Source organism: Cucurbita moschata, unplaced genomic scaffold, assembly GCF_002738365.1.
Source record: "Cucurbita moschata cultivar Rifu unplaced genomic scaffold, Cmos_1.0 Cmo_Scf00014, whole genome shotgun sequence".
In the NCBI taxonomy this organism is placed as follows: Eukaryota; Viridiplantae; Streptophyta; class Magnoliopsida; order Cucurbitales; family Cucurbitaceae; genus Cucurbita; species Cucurbita moschata.
In genome coordinates this window covers 2,866,116-2,883,397 of record NW_019268530.1, presented here as the reverse complement: position 1 = coordinate 2,883,397, position 17,282 = coordinate 2,866,116, and the positions used below count along the sequence as shown (strand labels likewise).

Below are 17,282 nucleotides of genomic sequence, written 5' to 3'. Positions count from 1 at the left end.
AAATTCATAAAAACTAAATTAAAATTAAATTTGAATGATAATCTTGTCGATCCAAACGAGTTCAGTTGAGTTAGGTCTAGTTGTTATATTAATAACTAGAATTTCATTAAAATTTAATTATTAAACATTTTGAGTCACACTGTATCATTAATATCGATTACAAACATAAAATATCTTTAATCTTCGTAATAATCATAAAAGTAAAGGTAGAGTTGGTTGGATTTAACTTTATTTCGGGTTGATTAAGTTGACCTGATAAAAAAATGTCAACTTACAAATCTGCTCATCAATCCAACCATTATGATTTAGGACGGATAGTTCGGTTAATTAAGTTATGAGATCATATGAACACCTTTATTAGTGGTACGTAACCGTAACACATCGACCTAGTTAGAATTGGGCTCATTAGATCAGCGGTTAACTTCTGAGCCCCATGGGATGACTCGTGAAAACCATGTACGATCATTTTTCTAATTTTTTTAATAGATTTAATGGATCAAATTAAGTAAATAATATATAAAAAAAAAAAAATTGTAAATTATAGATAGCATGAACTATCTAATTTTTTAATTTGGTGAAACCATAAGTTTTGCATTCTAAATTTGCACACACAAAGTGCACATTATTAACTATAATTCACATGTTTTTTCTTTTAATTTTCTAAAAATAATAATAATAATAATAATAATCTAATTTGATCCAAAAAAAATAATATTAATCTTTATTTTTTGAAGTTTTATATCTTTATGAACTAATCAAGATAAATAGTGAAGTTTTACATGTTTTTCAAATGTAAGCTTAGCCACTTTTCCTCGGTTTGAATTACATTTAGGTCGAGTTAGGCATCTTTTTATATCTAACTCAACGACCATTATTTAATAATGAACTCAACTTAATCAAATCATAAATTTTTTTTAGTTAAAGCTGGTTCAGGTTGTCCCAATCCAATCTAACTATAATTTTTTTGAATTAAAATTGGTTCAGGTTGTTGAGTCATTAATTCAAATTTATGTTTTTAATAAAAGTAAAATGTTAGTTCGTGAAATATCCATTTAATTATTAATTTGTAACTCAATTTTAATATATATTTTGGAAAAATTCCTCCAAAATAGTGAAAATTTATCGATCAGAGAATAAATAATAATAATAATAAATAATTATAAAATTAAATAAAAAATAAAATAAATATAGAAAAAAAAAAAAAAAGGAATTGCTAAAGAAATTAGGCATTGAAAAACCAATCAATCGAAAGTCCTCAAGTTACAAAGGAATGGCTATCGGAATCAAGTCAGACAGCGACCAATCAAGCAGGCAGCAGGAAAGGTGCGAAGCCACAAGACCTAGTTTACCTCCTTCTTGGAAAGGATGGTCATAGAGGAAAAGAAGAATAAATAGTCTGTGGCGAATAAAGAGAGTGCAAGCTATGCCAAAGCAGGTGTTCATGCCTGAAGTTTCTCATCAAGTATAAGGTTCGGCTTAAAGCCATTGGTATGCGGGTGACTTACATGGGGTTTTGACCTAAGAGCCTATTCATGGTATACCAAATCTCTCTCTCAGAGATGGGTAGAAGTTTTCAAAACTTTATATTGTGTTGTTTTCGCACCTTTATAAATAATTAATATATATTAGTAGCTATTGAGAGCTCTTTTTTCATTCCAACATATTTATAGGGAAAGGAAAGAGGAGACTGAGAAGAGCGAACCGAGGAGGATCATGAATCTCTCTCTTTTCTAATGGTTCCGGATTGATTGAATAGGAACAAGATCAAGATCAGAAAAAAAGAAAGAAATAGGCCGAAGTAGTGAAGGGAGTTAACAGAATCATGGGTTCAGGTTCCGTCAGTAGTTCAGTTTAATTCATCTCCTCAAGGTTTTAAAACGTGTGTACAAGAGAAAAATTTACACACGCTTATAAAAAATGTTTCGTTCTCTTCTCTAATTGATGTGAAATCTAAAAAGCATTGTCATCAATCTAATAGAATAAACGATAAAATGATTCAACGACTGTACCGTGGGAAACTATTATCAATGTACCTAACAATGAAAACTCCAGGAAGATGAAAAAAGAAAAAAAAGATAAAGATAATATTTTACATAATATCCACAATTTCAATGTTCAATATGAACTAGAGCATGAATCATAGATACATTTGTATGATGGGAAAAAAAAAGCAGAAAATTACAAGCAGATATGAAACTGACAGATTCCAGATTGCAATTTAACCATGGAGATAGACAAGATCAGCAACCAACAATGGCAGTCAAATCCATTAGGAGGCGATTCCATGCCATAAATTGATTATTGCTAGGCAATCATATACCTTCAGTTTTTCCTCAAATGAACTTATTTTCGTCATCGTCTTCATCGACCCCCATCTATTATAAGATATACTGAAGTTATGTTACATACCCGCTAAGTGTGACAATAGCCTGTGCATTTTCTATGGCCATATTTTATGTCAAACAAGAGTTTACAAGCAGAGCCATCGGTTAATCCCGCTGCAAATACGAAGCGAGTTAATACGCTGAGCAAATGTAATACTCTTTCCTAATCTCTAGAATTAGAAAGGAAGACCTCAAAAAACTGTCCCGTCACCCTTTGCCAAATAGCAAGATCCAAGTGGGTGGACGGACCGGTACAATCATGTACAAGCGAGATCCCGGTATGCCGAAACTGCATTTTTGCAAAACTACTTCAAAGTAGAGGAGCCAACTTTGGTACCTGCCAACATGCTAGAACCGACAAGGGGATCCCCGGGTATGTCGAAACTGCAATTTTGCAACACTATTTCAAAGTAGAGGATCCAACTTTGGGACCTGCCAACATGCTAGAACAGACAAGGGTTTCCGAGTTGCTCGACTGGGTTTCAGAGGACGGTCTCATCCAAATCTTCACATGTCCTTCTCGGCATGCTGTGAGAATAGACTCTTGGGTAAATATTATGCCAGATAAGGGTTCAGTATGGACACGGTGAGCTACTACTGGAGAAAGTTTAGGAACGTCCCTCATGCATGGAGCAGGTTGAAGAGTGCCTAATGGTGTAATGCTATCCCAATGAGCGGACTGGCTTCCGGCGCTAAATGTTGGGGATCCACCGGGAGGGCAGCGCCGAAGGGGAACCACAATCTCATCCATTGACAAGTCCCACAGGAGTAATTGCGTATCCTGTGAAAAGGCATATAGCTTCCAGATTAAATTTGAGAAAGGGAGACTGTGTAAGCAAATGCCGTAACAAGAAAGCATGAAACCAAGAGCAGTTTTTTTTTTTCTTTCTTCATAAGAAACCAATCTAGCGTTTGAGAAAAATGAAAGAATGTACAAGGAGATTAAAAAAAACAAGCCAACACAAAAGAGGCCAAATACTAACTGAAGAAACAGAATGCAATCCAAGCGGATCAAATCAAGCTCATAATTACAAAAAGGTTGGATAATTGACGACCATAAAGACGCATTGAACCTAGCAACCTCCCAAACCTCCCCCACAAGGAGAAAATGACTTCACAAAATCAGTGCTCAATTCTTCCAACCAATAGAGAGAAAAGTATGGATGTAGTAACAAGATCTCTAGAAGTAGAGTAAGAAAAAAGCAAAAATTGTGGATGGCAGGCAATGACACCATAGAAATTATTTTCATACGTGATCATTAGTTTACTTTTTTCACTAAAACGAAACCTCAATATTGCACTTCAGTTATCTGATTGGTAAACTCCATGTTAATCATTCATTTAGTTTCTTATTCTGCAAAGGATTTTTATACTGAAGAATTGTGTTACGAAAAAGAGAAATCACGTAGTGAACCTCCCAACTCCATACAATACCCCCATATTACTTTCCAAATTAAGCACCAATATCTACTTGATTAAATTAGAGCGGCCAAATCTCCAGATCACATCATATAAATACCGCAATCACAGCATAAAGTTCAATATTACAAAATATGACGAGAAACAGGGGGCATACTGAACGTATAGAAATTACCTGACCAACTGAACCAAATCGGTATACAACATTTTCCTCTGTATCATCTGAAGCTGGTGATGACCAATATGAATCAAAAGCCACACCACTGACCTGAAGTAAAGAATCCACAATATGCTAAGGCTTGAGTCTAAAACCCAATAACGATCTTAACAAAGAATAAGGTACTAAAGAGAATGAGATGATACAATATAAGATGATAAGTTTTCTTGTTGATTGCTAGTGGTGCATAAAAAGTTCTGCCAATTTCTTAAAACAGGAAAGTACAATTACTCATGTAAAGTGAGGCAAACGTTAATATGTCATGTAAAGTACATGACTAACATAAAGATGTTGTTCAAGAAACGATATAGCAAAAGGAAATATAATGTTTTAGCCAACCATCAATAAATAGGCATAAATTAAATATCAATTTTTATCAGATAAATTACGATCTTTCTCCACCTTTTTTTTTTTTTTTAAGGAGATCATGAGTAAAAAGAGATTATCATCGCCAAAGGCATACAAAGATCTAAAATTGTGTTTGTTCACCAAAGTAACATAAAGTGATCATTGCAAGCATTCTTTCCATGCACTGGCGGCCATAAGAGGCTCGCTTGTTGCTATAGGGGAATACTAAACTTGCTTTAAAAAGTTATGTGCAGATATTCAATTTCTAGAGGAAAATTTTACCCATGAATTATGTCCCTCGCCCCATGCCACCACCTTCCTATCTTCCATGCTCCATACTGTGACAAGATCGTCTTCACCACCAGTTAAAATATATTTTCCATCCCCGCTGAGAAATAAAATTAAAGTGTTATTTACGACCTTTTTGATCCTTTAGCAGATATATATAGCTTGAAGAAGAACGGGCAAAGATATATCAAATGCAACACAATCATTCTCATAAGTACCAGTATGCACATACCTCCATGTACAACATAGAAGAGCACCATAATAACTTTTGCCACCACATATCAATTGCTCTTTCAAATAGTCAAATACCCGTAAATATCCTACAATCAGGATCAATAGTTAGGGTCCAAGATTTGAAAATTCTTAATCAAATTACGAGAATCAGTACTTAAGAGGATACCATCTCTACCAACAGTTGCCAAATAGACCCCATCGGTTGAGAAAGCAACATTGTTGATTGAACCTTGGCAAATATGCCATCTAGCAATTGGATTACTCTGCCAAAAAGTAAATAAAGTAAATAAATAAACATATAAAAGGGACCATTGGATGCATGTAATGACAGGAACTGTTGATGGAGTTGTATTGTTAATTCCCAAGGAAGAAAAAAGTCAGCAAGAGACATAACATTTCAATAAACCAAGATCTGAATGACAGGGGGGGTCAAAATCATCATTAAAAATGCCATTATTTGACAATATTGCTATATTGTCTAGATCCAATAAATCAACAGAATGAAACAAAACTTCAGTTCGCCTCAATTTTGCATTAGATGTCACTGGTGAGCACATGGCTCAAACATATTTTTCAGGTTTCTGGAAGTTAATGTTGCTGCCAGATACAAACTTGATTCCAGTAATTACAAAGCAAGCCAGAAGAATTTTTTAAAAAAACAAGTTCTGGCAGCTTAATGCATTATAAAAAATGCATTTATATTAATGCTGACATTATTTTGTTCAACTACCTTACTGGACCGTGCATGTGCCACTGAAAATTGAGTTTGATCCTTTATGACAGGGAAAGTAGAGTCAACACTGCCATCCTTACTCTGAAAATTAAGTAATTTAACATTTCAATTTATACTGTGGAACAAATAAGTCAACAAGAGCAGGATACATAGCCAANATAAAAAAAAAAAAAAAAAAAAAAAAAAAAAAAAAAAGCTTGCCTTTTCATAGACATACAAATTTCCATCAGCATGAGCAACAACAAAAGCACCGTCACTTTTTGGAATCCATGCAATGCAGACACATCGACTGCCAAAGATCAAACCAATATCAATAATCACACACATAAACCAGAATCATCAAACAAAACCAGAGAGAAGAGGTAGAATAATGGGTGGATTGCATAAAAAAAAATTAGACAGATCAATATCTAACTAACCTTTTTCTAACTTATGATACATTTATCTAGGAAGATTCTAGATCAAATAACACGATTGTGATCTATAGTAAGTAAGACAAACTCAGGTTCGTATCATCAGAAACAGATTCTGCCAGAGAAACTGCAACCCATGATCATGATGAATACACCACGTCCCCATATTGGTAATGCTTATGGGGGGTGGAGCTCGTGGAGGAGGGCAGGGAATACTCAACAATATTTTGAACAACATGGTGTATCAAATTCCTAAAGCAGTTAGTATCATCAAAGTGAGATACAAGTATGAAAGTTATCTAATTGAACCATCACAACTTTACCAATAGCAAGAAACCAGTTTTATTTCAATATATACACACACATATATATAAAGAGTTACTAGCTCTTTCATTGAAGAATAGAAAGAATCTAGCTAATGCACAACAATGAAGATGAGAAATTTCGCACAAATAATTTAATCTTCAGAAACTGGAGGAGAAGAGCTGTAGCTCACACAAAAGAGGTGTAACTCATATGGTAAATTGACAAGGATGTTCAGAAAACTATCTTTCACACTAGGGAATAAGACTACATAGTTGGAGAAAACGGGCAATTTAAGGAAATATATGGCTAATGCTCTTGCCTGTTATTGACAGTGCCCTCTTTGTTATAATGTTGGGCTCCAACAAGCTTCTTCCCAACATCTTGTAATTGCTGTCTTAAAGAAACCGAGTAGACTACAGTTTGCATAGAGAATGAGCAATTCAAACACAGTTTCTCCCAAAAACAACAAACATAAATCATTCATAGAAAAAACAAAGTATATTTACCATCTCCAGAATTCAATCCAATAAGTAGGTCATGACCATCCTTAGCTTCAGGATCAAACGCATGGCAGATAGGATTTGAATTGCTAAAATGCAAGGACTTTATAGGATCCTATGAAACCACCAAGATAATTTACAAACCCAGCACACACACTGATCAATAAGAATAGCACAAATTCCTTACTGTTACACGTTCGTTACCTTATCCGGTGAATTAAGGTCGCCAATGAAAATGGTATCTCCGACATTAAAAATCAAATAAGTCCCTTTGCCATCGTAGTTGGGGTTAAGAATAGAGTGGCTGCCATTTGAACCTGCAAGTGAGCCGCTCCTACTAGTTCCATTAATAGCTTTACCAGAGCCATTACCACCTGCAAAACCAATAGCTCGAACTCCATTTCCACCCCCAACCCCAAGGAACTTCGCAGCCGCATATCTCACTCCACTACTCGCACTCGTACTAGAACTCAAGCTTGGAGTTGGACCAGCCTGCGCCGGCTTGTCCTTGAGCTGAGCCAGAGTCACCTACAATTCGAACCAAGCACAATAAAAGAACAATCGACAACGCAGAAATTAAAAGAACACTACGATGGATTGAACAATTTCAACATCCAATTGCAAAGTGGAATCGAAAAATTGAAGTATAAAAAAGAAGCACCTGAGAGACTGATTTTCCATGGGAAAAGGGGGGAAAGCCAGGAGGATGAGTCTTCTCATAATGAAGCTTGTACCGTCCTTCAGGGGTTTTAAAATAGGTTTTGAGACCTTGCGATTGTGAGTTGGTGTTCGTCGTCGAAGTCGACGAAGACGAAGACGCCGCGGTCGTCGCCGCGCTCGACATCAATCCGACACTATTGCTGTTAAAGCTACTGTTATAGCCGTTGTTCATCATCTTCATCGCCGAAATTTCATCCAACAAAACTCAATCATCAAAAAAGGAGGGAGCACAAAATTAGAGACGAACACAACACAGAATCCCACAAAAGTCGATTGTCAGTTGTGAGCAAAAATTGAGGAGAGTGGGGTCCGCGGCAGCGATGGCGACGGTGATAGGGGTCCGGTGGTGGCGGCGGAATAGAAAAGGAGGCTTGAGCGGTTTCGCGATCTACGGAGGAAGTAAGAAGTAGAGCGTAATGGAAATGGTTTTAGTTATTTTGGGCAATGGAGAGAAGGTGGACTTTTAAGGGTACAAGAGAAAGAGTCATCAAAATGGACGGCTGTGATGGGCCTGATCTGTCAGAACTGTATCTAAGATGGCAGAGATTTGTTGACCGTCGATTTCCGAAGAAATATCTTGAGCCGTTGGATTCGTAGACTTCTTCTAACTTAATTGACTTCTTGGGGGGTTTTTTCTGATCAAATTTTGCGAGGATCCAGCCTTGAGCCGGTTTTAAAGCTCTATCTCAAAATTTGGATTTTCATTAACCAAAAAGTAAAAAAAAAAAAAAAAAAAACATTTAATTTCGATTAATATTCCATCCTTAATTTAAACTTTAAAATATTTTCATTGAACCATTATTACAAGTTTTTTTAATTAAATTTATTTTAAAAAATCTTTAATATATTCGACTTACTCAAATTCATATTAACTTTGAAAACTGGAATTAATTTCAAACAAGTCATAAATAAACTAATTATTTTCTTGAATTGTGGGCTTGGTCTAGTTATTGGGCTTCGGTATTGAAGCCCATTTGTTAGTTTTCTTTCTTTAGGCCCAGCTAGTCTTGAAGCCCATTTGTTAGTTTTCTTTCTTTCGGCCCAGCTAGTCGTGAAGCCCATTAGTTAGTTTTCTTTCTTTAAGCCCAGCTAGTCGTAAAGCCCATTAGTTAGTTTTCTTTCTTTAAGCCCAGCTAGTCTTGAAGCCCATTTGTTAGTTTTCTTTCTTTAGGCCCAGCTAGTCGTGAAGCCCATTTGTTAGTTTTCTTTCTTTCGGCCCAGTTAGTCTTGAAGCCCATTTGTTAGTTTTCTTTCTTTAGGCCCAGCTAGTCTTGAAGCCCATTTGTTAGTTTTCTTTCTTTCGGCCCAGCTAGTCGTGAAGCCCATTAGTTAGTTTTCTTTCTTTAAGCCCAGCTAGTCGTAAAGCCCATTAGTTAGTTTTCTTTCTTTAAGCCCAGCTAGTCTTGAAGCCCATTTGTTAGATTTCTTTCTTTAGGCCCAGCTAGTCGTGAAGCCCATTTGTTAGTTTTCTTTCTTTCGGCCCAGTTAGTCTTCAAGCCCATTTGTTAGTTTTCTTTCTTTAGGCCCAGCTAGTCTTGAAGCCCATTTGTTAGTTTTCTTTCTTTCGGCCCAGCTAGTCGTGAAGCCCATTAGTTAGTTTTCTTTCTTTAAGCCCAGCTAGTCGTAAAGCCCATTAGTTAGTTTTCTTTCTTTAAGCCCAGCTAGTCTTGAAGCCCATTTGTTAGATTTCTTTCTTTAGGCCCAGATAGTCGTGAAGCCCATTTGTTAGTTTTCTTTCTTTCGGCCCAGTTAGTCTTCAAGCCCATTTGTTAGTTTTCTTTCTTTCGGCCCAGTTAGTCTTCAAGCCCATTTGTTAGTTTTCTTTCTTTAGGCCCAGCTAGTCGTCAAGCCCATTTGTTAGTTTTCTGTCTTTAGGCCCAGTTAGTCTTGAAGCCCATTTGTTAGTTTTCTTTCCTTCGGCCCAGTTAGTCTTGAAGCCCATTTGTTAGTTTTCTTTCTATAGGCCCAGCTTGTCGTCAAGCCCATTTGTTAGTTTTCTGTCTTTAGGCCCAGTTAGTCTTCAAGCCCATTTGTTAGATTTCTTTCTGTAGGCCCAGCTAGTCTTCAAGCCCACATGGAGACAACTTTTCCAAGATTTGGGCAGGTGGGTATGATGTTATTGAAAAGAGAAAAAAATAAAATAAAATAAAATAAAATACAACATACTTTGGCTGCCTACACTTTCCAAAACCGTCTCCTTTGAAATTACAACTTAGTCCATTCATTTTATCTTATAACAATTTAATCCTTAAATTTATAACAATTTAGTTAATTTAAGCAATTAGTTGTCAGTTCTTTGTAATCTCGATTTTCCCAACACTTTCTTTAATCCCGTTTTCTAAAACTTTTTTTCTCAAAAAATGGGGTCGAAGACGCGTCACTTGTGCCAACAACGACCTAAGTTTTAGTTGGCTAAGTTACTCGAGTCCAAGAATAAGTGTAATGCAATCGTGTTCCAAGTCCTGACAAAGTTCAATTGTATCAGTTGCACGCAGAGTTGCCCTTAAAAGGCTAACCGCCCTAAAACACGGCTCGAAACAAATGTGTGTACTAGAGTCGGCCCTAAAGGAGTCTCTCTCTCTAGTATACTATTAATGTGAGATCTCACATAGGTCGAAGACAAGAACAAAACGTGTAGAAATATCTTTCTACTAAACGCGTTTTAAAACTATAAGGTTGAAAGTGATGCGTAAGGGGCTAAAACGGACAATATCTACTAGCGGTGGATTCGAGTTGTTACAACGATTAATGATTTTAAATCCATTCCAAAATAAAATTGTTTGATTTTAGAAGCTCAAACAGGCAGTCTCCACAACCTTTGAATAGTCGAAAAACAGCAACAAAGTATCGAACAAGAAACACATACATAGTAACTTACAAAAGAGGAAAGTCTGGTCGTTGGTCTCTGGTGTGTTATTGCTTGAAACAAAATAGCTTCAAAAACGAGGCTGTCCAACCAACTGTTCATATCATATCCAAAAGGATGATAATGTCTCTTCCCTCAAACTCCATGCAATATTATTATATGATAAATACAATTTCAAACTTACTCCAAACCCTAAAATGACCCATCAACTAATATCAAACCAACTCATGTGACACACTACCCCAACAACTCTTTCTTTGCATGGAAGCTCAATCTTTACAACCGTTCGTTTCTCTCAATTCCCGACGTTAGATTGATGTTCTCGTAGGTCCTTAAACGCTTAATGTTGTAAATTTTCATTACAAAATTAAAGTACTCACGTAAGAGCTCAAACTCAGAGTTAACAAATATTGTCTGCTTTGCCCATCACATATGTCGTCAACCTCACGGTTTTATAACGCGTCTAATAGAGAGAGGTTTCAATTAGAAATAAAATTGAAAATTTAAAGATCTATAAGACAAAACATAAAAAAAATTTCGAAACTATTAGACACGTTTTAATATAAAAGAAAAAAAAAATCAAAATTTTAGAACATTATGGATAAAATTGATAATTATAGTCGTTAAAGAAAATGTGCAATAATTCATTTTGACTTTTAGCAATGATTTATTGGACTCCAACCACTCTTTAAACTAAAAATTCCACCAATATGTGACAACGGAATATAAAATTAATAGTAAAAAATAACATAAACTCAAACAATATTGTCTGTTTTTAGGCGGTTTAGGTAAGGACGGTTTAGGAGAGGTTTTCACGCTTTTATAAAAGCAAAAATTTTATTAATAACAAATTACGGTATATAATTTAAATATTTTGAAAATAATATTTTTCTATTTTAAAAGATTAACTGATACTTTTCATAATTAGAAACATAAACGAGATTCGAATCTTTACACTATAGATGTCGTTAAACCCAAAATAAGAACCGACCCGAGTTATGAAAAGAGTCGAATTCAATAGCTAAGTGTGTATCAAATCATAATATTGATTATCTTGGACACCACTCTAGAGTTGTTCAAACAACCTAGCTGGCCCTCCTTAGATTGCATATGTCCATATCCAATTGAACAACCAAACACTTCACTTTTTCCCACTATATATACACACATTCCATGATAATCCCTTCACAAAACACAAAATCACCCACCAATTGCCTTTAAACACCAAGAAAAATGGGTGTTTTTACACACAAATTCCTCTTCTTTTGCTTCGTTTTGTCATGTTTGATTCCTAATTTGGTGTTTGCAGGCATTACCAGACATTATAAGTTTGAAGTATACCTCTAAGTGTTCTTCCTTTGTCATTTTGATTCTTTGATTGGTTTAGTTGATATCAAATTGTGATCTTTGAGTATCATTTTCAGATTAAGCTGCAAAATGTGACTCGTTTGTGCCACACCAAGAGCATGGTGACCGTCAATGGCAAGTTCCCTGGCCCTCGTATCGTTGCTAGGGAGGGCGATCGTCTCCTTATCGAAGTGGTTAACCATGTTTCTAACAACATATCTATCCATTGGTATGATTTTATGTGTGATTTTGAAGCTTATTGATGAACAAAAGTTGTAACTTTTTTAGATTGTTTATGTGGGTTAGGCATGGAATTAGGCAACTCAGATCAGGGTGGGCTGATGGACCAGCTTATATCACTCAATGTCCTATTCAAACTGGTCAAAGTTATGTGTATAATTACACCATTATTGGCCAAAGAGGAACTCTCTTCTGGCATGCTCATATTTCTTGGCTAAGATCAACACTCTATGGACCTATAATCATCCTTCCCAAACATGGAGTTCCTTACCCATTTGCTAAACCCTACAAGGAGTTCCCGATCCTCTTCGGTAACGTCTTTATTCTCATACAGGTCTTGTTTGATAACGATTTCGTACTTACCCTGAACATGTTTTGTTATTTTTCAAAGGGGAATGGTGGAATTCCGACACGGAAGCTGTTATTGCCCAAGCTTTGCAAACGGGTGGAGGTCCTAATGTATCAGACGCTTATACAATGAACGGTCTCCCTGGACCTTTGTATAATTGCTCCACCAAAGGTATTACAATTGAAGATTGTTGGGAGGGAGTTCTCTTCCACATTGATTAATTTAGGGAATGATCATGCGTTTATAAGTAAGAAATACATTTTCTGGAAAGTCACGAGAGCTTATGCTCAAAGTGGACAATATTATACTATTATGGAGAGTCGTGATTCCTAATCAGAAGGGTTTTTTAAACACCTAAAAAGGTACGATTTTGATACGATTTCTTGGCTTGCAGATACATTAAAGCTGAAAGTGAAGCCGGGAAGAACATATCTACTTCGATTAGTGAATGCAGCATTAAACGATGAATTGTTCTTCAGCATAGCAAATCATACACTCAAGATTGTTGATGTTGATGCCATTTATGTCAAACCCTTTGAAACAAACACTCTTTTGATAGCGCCAGGACAAACCACAAATGTTCTTCTTCAAACAAAACCCCATTATCCAAACGCCACATTTTTCATGCTTGCACGACCATACGTAACGGGCCAAGGAACATTCGACAATTCCACGGTTGCTGGAATCCTAGAATATGAAACATCTTCATTAATTTCCACAAAAAATCTCCCAATTTACAAACCAAATCTTCCACCACTTAATGACACTTCCTTTGCCACAAATTTCACCAACAAACTTAGAAGCTTAGCCAACTCCCAATTTCCAGCCAATGTTCCTCAAAACATCGACAAGAAATTCCTCTTCACGGTCGGGCTTGGGACAAACCCTTGTAACCAAAAGAACCAAACATGTCAAGGACCAAATGGAACCATGTTTGCAGCTTCAATTAACAACATATCCTTTGTAATGCCTAATACTGCGCTTCTTCAAGCTCATTATTCAGGGCAATCCAAAGGGGTTTATAGCCCTTTTTTTCCTAATCAACCCTTAATTCCATTTAATTACACTGGAAACCCTCCTAATAACACCATGGTTGGTAATGGCACAAAGCTTGAGGTTTTGCCTTTTAATACAACTGTGGAGCTTATATTGCAAGATACAAGTATTCTTGGAGCTGAGAGCCATCCTCTTCATTTGCATGGCTTCAATTTCTTTGTGGTTGGGCAAGGATTTGGTAACTTTGATCCTAATAAAGACCCTCCAAGCTTCAATCTTGTTGACCCGGTTGAAAGGAACACGGTCGGTGTGCCGGCTGGCGGGTGGGTCGCCATTCGCTTTCGTGCTGACAATCCAGGTATGTAAAAACTTAAGTTGATAGGTTACAATATATTTAGGGTTAAGTTATATCAGATGTTCGCTCGTTTTTCCGGTTACGATATATTTAAGGTTAAGTTATATCATATGTTCGCTCGTTTTCTAGGTTACGATATACTTAAGGTTAAGTTATATCAGATGTTCGCTCGTTTTTTAGGTTACAATATATCTAAAGTTAAGTTATATCAAATGTTCTCTCGTTTTTTAGGTTACGATATACTTAAGATTAAGTTATATTAGATGTTCGCTCGTTTTCTAGGCTACTATATATACTTAAGGTTAAGTTATATCATATGTTCGCTCGTTTTCTAGGTTACTATATACTTAAGGTTAAGTTATATCAGATGTTCGCTCGTTTTTAGGGTTACGATATACTTAAGGTTAAGTTATATCAAATGTTCGCTCCTTTTCTAGGTTACGATGTACTTAATGTTAAGTTATATAAGATGTTCGCTCATTTTTTAAGTTACAATATATTTAAGGTTAAGTTATATCAGATGTTTGCTCGTTTTTTAGATTGCGATATATTTGAGGTTAAGTTATATCAGATGTTCGCTCGTTTTTAGGTCACGGTATACTTAAGGTTAAGTTATATCAGATGTTCGCTCGTTTTCTAGGTTACAGTATATGTAAAGTTAAATTATATCAGAGGTTACAATATATGTAAGGTTAAATTATATAAGATGTTCGCTCATTTTCTAGGCTACGATGTATTTAAGGTTAAGTTATATGAAATGTTGGTCTCGTGTTTTTTTATGGTTTGAACTTTATGTAGGAGTGTGGTTCATGCATTGTCACTTAGAGGTGCACACGAGCTGGGGCTTGAAGATGGCTTGGTTGGTGTTGGATGGGAAGCTCCCAAATCAGAAGCTTTTGCCTCCACCAGCTGATCTTCCTAAATGTTGAAACCATATAATCCTAAGATTTCTTGGCTTTTGTTTTTGTTGTGTTTTTTGGTTTTGTCTCGTCTCTTGTTGGGTTTTCTTACGTTGTTTTTGTTTTGTTTGGAGAATCATTGTTTTGTCCTTATGGATGAGGCTGACATTTGTGGAAGAAAGAGTGGAATAGCAATGGTTTTTTTGCTGTGATGTACTAAAATACCAACCATATTGCTTCTTGTTCATTAACAAAGCCAAGTTTTAGTTCATTCAAGAGTTCGGATTCTCAATTTCGACACGTTTTAGTACGTCCGTACACTATCGATAACAATTTGATACCAATTTTTTGTTTCGACAACTTATGAAGCGTGAGAATTCAAATCTTAAGTTTGATAATAAATGTTTGTCGGGTTGATTTTCTACTTCTTGTTTAATAGTTACGATCTGTGTTGAGATGTCGTAAGTAGTGATAAGATGCTATATATAGGTTACGAGGCTATAAACAACATCTAAAACCTATAAAAGAAACATAGATTAATGCAAAAGATGTCAGATCCGAACATTAACCTGGTGTGTCGTTGTCAGTCTTGAAACAACTAGAAAATGGAGAAGCTAAACCTACAACGTAATTGATGGACGTATCCATAGCTCGACCATCTTGATTTAAACTTTAAAAAGTATATAAGTGAAAGTAAAGCAATGATAGGCATCTTTTATATTTCTGCTTTCACAAGCAATCCATTTGTTTTCAAGAAAGGTAAAAGGGTTCATCTCAAGATGTTTCTTTTGTAACTAAGACTATACATTTGTTCAATAATTTAGCAATAAAAGCTCTTTTTTAAGTTTAAAATAAGTTATTAATAAAATACTCGGTACATTAAAGCTTTAAAATTTACAATAATACCCTTAAAACGTTAAGAAAGTTCAAAAATACTCCGACGGTTATTTTTTTATAGAAACTGTTAATAATTTATTCAAAAATACACTTCACCCTGAACACGCTCTAACCCGAGTAGCATGGGGTACGTGGAATCCCGTGTGAATCAGCAAGGACCACCTTGCAAGGCTAAATACTCCTGAGTGACCGATAGTGAAGTAGTACCGTGAGGGAAGCATGAAAAGAACCCCCATCGGGGAGTGAAATAGAATATGAAACCGTAAGCTTCCAAGCAGTGGGAGGAGAACAGGACTCTGACTGCATGCCTGTTGAAGAATGAGCCGGCGACTCATAGGCAGTGGCTTGGTTAAGGGAAACCACAGGAGCTGTACCGAAAGTGAGTCTTCATGGGGTAATTGTCACTCCTTATGGACCCGAACCTGGGTGATCTATTCATGACCAGGATGAAGTTTGAGTGAAACTAAGTGAAGGTCCGAATCGATTGATGTTGAAGAATTAGCGGATGAATTGTGGTTAGGGGTGAAATGTCATTTCAAAAGTGTTTCAAAAATACTCTTCAATTTTTAAATAACAGATCCATTAGTACTCTTAAAATTGAAGAATGATATTCTTACTGCTAGTAGATATTATCATGGTATCACTATCAGTCTCACGGTTTTAAAACAAAGATAAAACATGTTTGATTAGGAACTGATGGTACATTTTTTTATTAATTTAAATATATATTTTTTAAATAAAATAAAAAGTTTTTGATATTTTTATTAATTTAGGCATTAATTAATTAATTAATGGTGGATTGCGCCGACACCAAAAACATTGCATAAAAAGGCCCTTTGGATCCTTCCTCTTCACCGCCACAACACCAAAATAATCATGAATACCCTCTTCTCTCTCATCATCTTCCTCCTCCTCCTCCTCCGCCGCTGTTCCGGCCAGTCGCCGGCCGAAGCTCCGGGGCCGCCGCCGCCCATGAACATCACAAAAATACTTGAAAAGGCTGGCCAGTTCACTGTCCTCATAAGGCTGCTGAAGAGCACTCAAGTGGCTAACCAAATCAACACTCAGCTCAATGACTCCAATTCTGAGCTCACCCTTTTCGCCCCAACTGATAATGCCTTCTCCACCCTCCAATCGGGTATTACTATCACAAAAATGCTCACTTTTAATAATGTTTTTGTCGTTCGTTAGCTATCGTATTCACTATTTCTTGTAAAAATACAGGTACGCTCAACTCCCTCAGCGACCAAGAAAAAGTTGAGCTTCTCCAATTCCACATGATCCCGAATTTCCTATCGCTCTCGAACTTCCAAACGGTTAGCAATCCGGTGATAACTCAAGCAGGTGACGCTTACGAGTTTCCTCTCAATGTCACCACCTCTGGCAACTCCGTCAACGTCTCCACCGGCCTCGTCAATACCTCCATCTCCGGTACTGTCTACACCGACAACCAACTCGCCATCTACCAGGTTGACTCCGTCCTCAAACCGATAGGCGTCTTCCAGCCCCGTCCCCCGCCTCCAGCTCCAGCGCCAGATAACTCCAAGAAAAAGGCCAAGGCCATTTCCGAGAGCCCCAAGGATTCAGCCGATGACAACTCGGCTGCCGTGGCTCTCACCGGAATGTCGGTGGTCTCCGCTGTCGCTGCCGCCGGAATGTTGGTGTGGATTAGTTCTTGATTGAATTTGCTGGGTGTTGTTTGGTGTGGATAAATTAATATTGGTTTGTGTTGTTGTTTTGATTTAGGGTATTTTATGTTTTTTGTTTTTTT

At 36.5% G+C, this 17,282-nt stretch overlaps 3 protein-coding genes across 3 annotated transcripts; 2 read left to right on the top strand and 1 right to left on the bottom strand.

The window, feature by feature from the left end:
- Window positions 1-2,087: 2,087 nt before the first annotated feature.
- LOC111452306 (WD repeat-containing protein 20-like) lies at window positions 2,088-8,000 on the bottom strand. Its single transcript, XM_023092954.1, has 11 exons — window positions 7,504-8,000; window positions 7,047-7,370; window positions 6,849-6,957; window positions 6,662-6,755; window positions 5,825-5,912; window positions 5,621-5,704; window positions 5,057-5,153; window positions 4,889-4,976; window positions 4,651-4,756; window positions 3,979-4,071; window positions 2,088-3,165 (listed from the first exon to the last, which is right to left on the bottom strand). The coding sequence occupies exons 1-11, from the start codon at window positions 7,741-7,743 to the stop codon at window positions 2,785-2,787; spliced, it is 1,704 nt and encodes a 567-aa protein (XP_022948722.1). The 5' UTR covers window positions 7,744-8,000; the 3' UTR covers window positions 2,088-2,784.
- A 3,629-nt stretch (window positions 8,001-11,629) lies between these two features.
- On the top strand, window positions 11,630-14,890 carry LOC111452067 (laccase-17-like). The gene is made up of 6 exons (XM_023092599.1): window positions 11,630-11,763; window positions 11,853-12,004; window positions 12,082-12,326; window positions 12,407-12,535; window positions 12,759-13,718; window positions 14,514-14,890. Exons 1-6 carry the CDS (start codon window positions 11,662-11,664, stop codon window positions 14,642-14,644), a joined length of 1,719 nt encoding a protein of 572 aa, XP_022948367.1. The 5' UTR covers window positions 11,630-11,661; the 3' UTR covers window positions 14,645-14,890.
- A 1,463-nt stretch (window positions 14,891-16,353) lies between these two features.
- On the top strand, window positions 16,354-17,256 carry LOC111452056 (fasciclin-like arabinogalactan protein 12). The gene is made up of 2 exons (XM_023092587.1): window positions 16,354-16,649; window positions 16,736-17,256. Exons 1-2 carry the CDS (start codon window positions 16,388-16,390, stop codon window positions 17,188-17,190), a joined length of 717 nt encoding a protein of 238 aa, XP_022948355.1. The 5' UTR covers window positions 16,354-16,387; the 3' UTR covers window positions 17,191-17,256.
- The last annotated feature ends 26 nt before the right edge of the window (window positions 17,257-17,282 follow it).

Bases quoted from the DNA above. Each gene is read 5' to 3' on its own strand.
- LOC111452067 (XM_023092599.1), top strand. From the start codon at position 11,662: ATGGGTGTTTTTACACACAAATTCCTCTTCTTTTGCTTCGTTTTGTCA. The intron at 12,005-12,081 runs GTATGATTTTAT...TATGTGGGTTAG, and splicing joins AACAACATATCTATCCATTG to GCATGGAATTAGGCAACTCA. The intron at 13,719-14,513 runs GTATGTAAAAAC...AACTTTATGTAG, and splicing joins CTTTCGTGCTGACAATCCAG to GAGTGTGGTTCATGCATTGT.
- LOC111452056 (XM_023092587.1), top strand. From the start codon at position 16,388: ATGAATACCCTCTTCTCTCTCATCATCTTCCTCCTCCTCCTCCTCCGC. The intron at 16,650-16,735 runs GTATTACTATCA...GTAAAAATACAG, and splicing joins CTTCTCCACCCTCCAATCGG to GTACGCTCAACTCCCTCAGC.
- LOC111452306 (XM_023092954.1), bottom strand. From the start codon at position 7,743: ATGAAGATGATGAACAACGGCTATAACAGTAGCTTTAACAGCAATAGT. The intron at 6,958-7,046 runs GTAACGAACGTG...GTGGTTTCATAG, and splicing joins ACCTTAATTCACCGGATAAG to GATCCTATAAAGTCCTTGCA. The intron at 3,166-3,978 runs GTAATTTCTATA...GCCTTTTCACAG, and splicing joins GATTTGGTTCAGTTGGTCAG to GATACGCAATTACTCCTGTG.